Here is a 7548-nt window from a genome sequence, read left to right on the forward strand (position 1 = left end):
CCTGTAATTGCTACAGCATTAACTGATGTTGTTTATCCTTTATTTCCTATAATGCTACTCCATATGTGTTTACTTATGGGCCAGTCTCCTCTCTCTTCCCTACTACTGCTGCTGGTGCTTTAGTTGAGCATATCTTTAGCCTCTTAAGAATTCAGTGTCTAAAACCAATTTTACATATTGTAGTTCTGCCAACTGATATCTCGTTTCAGGTTAAAAAATGGGAATCATGTTATTCAGCTGTGATTATCACTCAAGACATAATCTCATACTTCAGTGGGGTTATAGGGCAATGTGGCACTGTGATGATTTTTTTGATTGTTTAAATGCATGTGGTATTATTTGAAAAAGAACAGAAAATTATTCTTGTGTATAGCTAACATTCTTCCCTCAACCAAAAACAGATAGCTTCTATTCATCAAACTATTTGTTGCTGTGTGCAAGTTGCCTGCCTATTTGCTTATGCAGCATTGATTGCACTTCTCACTAACTCGTTGGTTTTGAAGGGTTTTGTTATGTTGTGTGGACTTTACACTGTGTAGTATAAGTGTGAGTTATTTCTTAATGGTGGTGGGAGAATGTGGGAAGAGTATTTTTCTTTGGAATGGCACTGCATTCTTGAAGAAATGGTGAAGATAAAAGAACAAAGGAGTCTGTACATCTCCAACTAAAGACTGTTGCAAATAGTCGACAGGCTTAGCTTGATGGGAGTTATAATTGTTATCAGCCTCTCTCTCACCTTTGGAGAAGCTCTGATCCTTTACCATTGATCTGAGAGGTGACATAAAATGGAGGATGAAAGGGCACATCCTTTTGGGATGTCCTGCTACCTTAAAGGCGCTATTGAATTGCCTGTTTCTGGTAATGCTCTTAAGCAGAGAATTTAAAAAGCTATGTTCATAGCCACAGCTAGGTCGAGCACTGTACGCACCTGCACAAAACTGGAGTGTGTCTTTTAAAACTCGCATTTGGCAGCAAAACATGGTGTATAATAAATAAATAAATATATGAGCCAGAAAGAAATGAATGCACACTTTGGAGGAACCCTTGAGAATAGCTTTCAAAGTGCTGCTTCCTGTATTTGGAACAAACATTTTATTTTAAAAGACAATCAGTCAGTATTTGCATAGAATAATGACTAGCAGTAAGGGAGGTGAAAACTCCTGACAGTGTGCACCTCAGGAGGTGCCAAGTTACAGTGATCAAAGATGCAGATAACATTAATGTTTTGTTCTTTTTTAAAGATTCTGAGGCAGTTTCAAGCTTTGGTTGGGAATAGGCCAGCAACTCGGAGTTCAGAGTCAGAAATGCCTCTCTCTATTTCCACTGACATGTCATGTAATGCTGTGACACCTTTAACCAACTTCACTTCAGAGTTGAAAGGGAAAATGTTGATTCAACCATGGCAGTTTCATCCTGGGTTAGAGAAGACTTCACAATTGGATAAAAAACAGGAATTGTCACTGAGTTTACCTGTGCTATCAGAAGGAGCCTCAATCTCCCAGGAAAATCAGGGACCAGTATTTCCATCTCTTCCAATATCAGACATTAAAACTCAGCACACAGAAAAAGTAACTGAAATAACATCCATTTCAGCTGACACTGAAAAAGATCAACTACATTCAGAAGCACAAATTGTGAACCCAAACACATTCCCTTTTGTGACTGAGAAACATTTGCATTGTGAACTGCAAAAGAGAGTAACTGCAGAACCCAAGTTACAATCTGTACTGGGCCAGAGCACAGCCTCTGAAGACACGAAGGATAGTAAACTCTCCCTGTTTGCTGATATGGTTCTTTTGGTACATGACACACCTCCATTTCCGAAGTCCTGTCTTAACCAAGAATCGTGCACAGAAATGCACACATTACCAGAACAGAAGAAAACACCAGCATGCAGTACAACTGAGGTGAAGCTTCTGCATGGTAATCTAGGACAAACTGATTCTGAATGTAACCAGCCATCTGTATTCTCCTTTCTTAATACACCGTCCTCGTCACACAGTGTCTGAACCTTTGTGTTCATTCAGCCATGAACCAAAAGTAAATTTTCACGCACAAGTTTTTTTGATTATTCCTGCTAAGATGTGAACATGAACGGAACTCTACCTTCCCTGCTCATCAAAATCCAGATTTCGGAATCTGATATTTGTAGTGACATCAGACACTATCAAGCAGCCTGCAAAACTGGTGGCTTCAGTACCTATTGAATGCAAATGATGCATTTTGTGCCTTCAAACCAACCAAAATGGTAGTATTTAATGTTACTGTGTTTAAGGTGGTTGTCTAACGTTTGTTTTGTTTGCAAAACCATCATAACCTGGATGTCATACATTCTTCTGCAGCATACTTCAGGAACAATATGTTTGTGGTTTGAAAATTTATATATCAATAAATTGGAAAGAATTTACAATCTATTTAAGTTCACATGTAATAATCAAGGCATGCTTTGAAAGAGTATACAATACTAAATATGATTAAATGAAAACAGGTCAAGTGCAGATTTCAGTGGTTCGGTTGTAGTACCAACTTGTCATATTGCTGAGTGCGGAGATCATGTTGGTTAACTGCTTACTGCAGGTGTGTGAAAATGAAAATATTCTCGTTTCTGAATATGATTCTGCTTATCACAAGTGTCTGCATAATCAAGTTCACAAAGAATGGTTTCAGTGTATTACAAATGCTGCTGAATAATAAACGTGCATTTTTAATGTTTTCATTGAGTAGTTTCTGTTACTTTTGTTGTTTAACCTAAGGCCAAATCAAATGCTGTGCTAGTGAGATGTCACAGCCAAAGATAGAAATTAATTATCTTGAGGGGAATGTTTGTAGACTGTGCAAGGGAAATAATGCTAATATATTCCCAGAGTATGCCATTTCACAGCTGCCAACCACATTCTGTCTTTAGGGAGATTTGTTTTTAGGATTGGCATTTGAGTGTCTTAAGTCTGTTAATGTTTTGAAAGCTAACATTGTATTGTCTTTCCAGTCAGTGCATCTATGCATTCCAAACAAGTTTGTATGCTGGGATCAGTAGAAGCTTTACAAATGACAGCTTGGACTTGTACAACGATTTTGTAACATCAAAATGATAGCAGGTGCTTCAGAAAGGAGGGATGGAGTTAAAAAACTGGTAACAAGCAAAAGTTTGGTAAGATGAGATATAATAGAGACTTTTGGCAGTAGCGAAAAGTAAGGGAAGGTGGGGAGTTTGGATAAAATTTTAGTTAATTTGGATAAATGCGAGGTATTACATTTTGGTAAAACAAACAAGGGCAGGACTTATACAACTAAAAGTAGAGCCTTGGGTCATGTTGTAGAACAGGGAGATTTAGGGGTTCAGGTATATAATTCTTTTAAGTTTGCATCATATGTAGACAGGGTGGTTAAGAAGGCGTTTAGCAACTTGCCTTCATTGCTCAGATCTTTGAGTGTTGGAGTTGGGACATCATGTTGAGGCCTGTTCTGGAGTAGTGTGTCCAGTTCTGATCGCCCTGTTGTAGGAAGAATATTATTAAGCTGGAGAGGCTTTAGAAAAGATTTACAAGAATGTTGCTGGGAATGGAGGGTTTGAGTTATAAGGAGAAGCTGGATAGGCTGGGACTTCTTACCCACTGGAGTGTAGGAGGTTGAGGGGTTACCTTATAGAGGTTTATAAAATCATTAGGGGTATAGATAAGATCAATGGTAGGTATCTTTTCCCTAGAGTGGGGGATTTCAAGACTAGGCGACATTTTTAAGGTGAGAGGAGAAAGATTTAAAAAAGACATAAGCGGCAACTTCTTTTACACAGACTGGTTCATGTGTGGAGTGAACTTCCAGAGGAAGTGGTGGATGCATTTTACGTTCAAAAAATGATTGGATAAATACATGAGTAAGAAATGTTTGGAGGGATATGGGTCAAGTGGAGGCACGTGGGTCTAGTTTAGTTTGGGATTACGGTCAGCATGCACTGGTTGGATTGAAGGTTCTGTTTGTGCTGTATAACTGTATGCTGAACTAAATTGTTATGATACCACAATGCATCCATTAGTGTTTCTGGTTTGTTGTTGTTTTGTCATAAAGGCAGCATGTGGGAATCTATGGAATGCCCTGTAATCTCTGATAACTATCTGCACTAAGTGTCATCTTGTTGCGCAACTTCACATGGATTGCTGAGCTTGAGTGTGAATATTTTGAGTTACTTGAATACTTTATTCTGGGGGCACTCTCATTTCTTAGCTTGGTCAGTGTCACGGACGAGAGGGGTGACCATGGGTTAGAAGGATAAGAGCAACTAGCTTATAGTAATGGAGTGGTCTTGGCCCCAGACTTTTCCATAGGTGTGAGGTGCTTGCTACCTGTACAGATGAGAAAGACTACAGGGTGGTGAACGATCTGACCATGGGTGCAGGATGCTATTCAAGTCAGGAGGAATGTAATGGTAAGAGGCAATTTAGATACAGTTCCCTGCAGCTAAGACCAGGAGCTCTTAAGTTGTTGCCTGCCATGTTCCAGAATTAAGGACATCTTGCAGCTGGAGGGGAGCATCCAGCGGCACATGTGAGAACCAATGACATATTTGAACAACAATTCCAGTCTGCGTAGGAGATTGATGAGTTAGGATCCAAATGAAAACACGGAAAATCAAAATCATATCTAAGCTGTTACCTGAGCTGTGTGCCAATTGCCATAGTGTCAAGCAGACTAGAGACTAAATGCATAGCTCAAAGAATGATGTGGGAAGAAGGACTTTTGGTGGCAGTGGCAGTGGCAGTATCCTTACTTCTGAACTCAGGGTCATGTCCCATCTGGTCCAGAAATGTGTAATAACATCTTTGAACAAATTGATTATAAAATATCTTTAATTAACCCTGCCACATTACACAATACTAGCCCTGTCCAGAGACCTAGTTAGTAATGCCGTTGGGAAATGGCAGACATAGTACAAATTCCATGTAAAGTTTGGAAGTTAAATACTTAAATCTCAAATAAGATCCTTCAAACAAAGTCAATTTACCTATTTAATCTTAGTTTCCTATAATACCAATGTAATTGGCATAAGGGGACATAAGATTGAATAGGTAAATAGATTAAAATGTTTGGTAGCTAATAAACAAGGGGAAACAATCAAAATTTACAACAAAAATACATCCCACTGAAAAAGAAAAGCTCAGCAAGGAAAAACCACCCCTGAATCAAGGCCTACCCTGGCTCACTCAAGAAGTTGTCGGTAGTTCTAGATTAAAAGAGGCTTATAATGTTGCAAAGAACAGTAGTAATTCTGACACCAGGAAAGTGCCACCCAAAGTTTGATAAAAGAGAAGATTAGAAAGAGTATGAGGGCCTTTAAGTATTTAAAAAGCAAGAGAGTAGTAAAATAAATGTTGTTCCCTGAAACAAGTTGAATACCATAAAGAGGGCAACCTAGGAGGGTGAAATAGTGAGAAAATTAATGATTATCATCAGCAAGAAAACGAGTATTGGAGAAACATAAGGGACTGAAGTCTAACAAATCTCTGGAAACAGATACTCTACCTGATAGGAGTTTTTAACAAAAGATTAGGCTGCAGAGCTGACATATATGTTAGTTATAATTCTCCAAAATTCCTTAAAATAGGAATAGTCCAATCAGATTGGAAGTTGGTAGATGTAAAGCTCCATTTTCAAAAACAAGAAAAGTGACCTGCAATCCAATTAGTCAAATATCGGTAGCTTTGAAAACGCTGCAATGAATTATTGAAGAAGTCTTCATGCACTTGGAAAAGTATAGTATGATTAGAAGTCTTGTTTGACAAATTTGTCAGAACTTTTTAAACTGTAGATAGCTAGTACATTACTAGTAGATAAAGGAGAATAAAATGTATTGATAAGGTGCCACACAAAAAGTTAATAAAGGGCTTGTATTTGGTGGGTGATATATCAACACAAGATCAGTTAATCGATGAAAGACAATTGGCATATACAAGGTATTTTTAAGTTAGCAGGCTGAGACGAGTGGTGTGTCATAGGGATCAGTGCTGGGGTGTCAGCTGTTTAAAATATGAAGGACAGAAAAAGAGACAGAGTAACGTTTCTTCAGTTTGCTGATGATACAAAGCTAAGTGAAAAGGTCATCTGTGGGACAGAGTCTGTGAAGAGATGTAACCAGATGGCAGTAGAAATATAGCATGGGAAAATGTAAAGTTATTCACTTCATTTGTAAAAATAGAATTCGGAGTATTTTTTGAAAGGTGTGAAACTTCAAAGTGTTGCTATTCAAAGATATTTGGATGTGCTCATATAGGGAACACAGGAAGTTAGCATGTAGGTACAAGAAGCATTTAGGAAGGCATATTTCATGCCTTTATTGCAAGGATTGGAGTACAGGAATAAAAACAAGTCTTGCTATACTTGAACATAGTTTTTGGTGAGACTATATCTGGATACAGTGTGTGGTTTGATTCCATATTTAAGGAAGGGTATGCGCGAATTACAAAATGTGGCTGTACAAAAAAGCTTACTAAATTGGTTCCTAGGGTAAGGGTTTATGCTGATGAGAAGCTCAGTAAATTGAGCCAGTGTTCTCTTGGAGTTCTCTGAATGAGGTTTGATCTCCTCAAAGTACAAAAGATTATGAAAAGTACTGATGGCGTAGATGTTGAGAGATTATTTTTGCTGGTTATGGAATCGACGTGATGGGGATAGTCTCAGGATAATGGAGCAATCCTGAGGAAAACTGAGGAGAAATTAATCACTCAACAGGTTTACTGTGTTTGGAATTTCCAACAAGAGGTTTGTGAGTACTTTGTCGTTGAAAACATTTAAGGTTGGGATGGCCAAATTTTTAGTGTCTCAGTATCAAGTGATATTGGGAGAGTGGGAAAGTGAAGTTGAAGCCCAATGCCAGTCGTGATCATTTTAAAGGTGGAAAATGGACAAAGCATGTGGCATAATCTTACTCCTATTTGCTGTGAGAATTAAGTTGTTTATTTTGACAGAATTCTGTTGTGCATACTTTAAACAAATTAAAACTCACTTACTCGTGTCTGCGTTTGCTGACCAACCCAGTTCCTAAGGTTGAAATGGGATTGGAAGCAGATGTTGCTGCATTGATAGAAGTAGTTGGTTTGGATACTATGAAGTGGGGTTTGAAGGGAAGGGAGAGATCAATGTTGGCCTCTAGGAAGGTTTGATAACAGAAGTGTTATGGTACAGGCCATTGGCCCATTATCTGCACTTGGTCTCTGAGCATCTTGATTTAGTGCCAAACCGTAGGAATACACTCTCATTTGAGAGCGACTAATAGTGGATTAACGTGAGCATCAATGTGCCTCAGGCGAGGTTAAGAGCCCAGTATGGGAAATGAATCTACACCATTGGTGTCACTCTGCATCGCAAACCAGGTGTCTAGCCAAATGAACGAACGAAGCCTGACACTTTGGTACAAAGAAAGTGGAGACATAGTATATCTCCTAACGCTTCTCTGCACTGAACTCCATGTTTTCAGTAGTTTTGTCGGGAAATACTGTAACAATGATCAGAATCTGTTTTTTGAGATATTGAGGCAACCAGTAAGTATGAAAGCCAGCC

General features: G+C 38.6%; 1 protein-coding gene across 2 annotated transcripts in view; it reads left to right on the forward strand.

The window, feature by feature from the left end:
- tepsin (TEPSIN adaptor related protein complex 4 accessory protein) overlaps nt 1-2712 on the forward strand; it is a 42468-nt gene extending 39756 nt beyond the window's left edge. For both annotated transcript variants that reach the window (XM_048610897.1, XM_048610898.1), the window contains one exon: nt 1242-2712. In XM_048610897.1, coding sequence (XP_048466854.1) covers nt 1242-2009 — 768 coding nt within the window. In that variant the 3' untranslated portion in view covers nt 2010-2712. The remainder of the gene's footprint in view (nt 1-1241) is intronic.
- The last annotated feature ends 4836 nt before the right edge of the window (nt 2713-7548 follow it).

The sequence above is a fragment of the Rhincodon typus genome, chromosome 23, assembly GCF_021869965.1.
Source record: "Rhincodon typus isolate 14 chromosome 23, sRhiTyp1.1, whole genome shotgun sequence".
In the NCBI taxonomy this organism is placed as follows: Eukaryota; Metazoa; Chordata; class Chondrichthyes; order Orectolobiformes; family Rhincodontidae; genus Rhincodon; species Rhincodon typus.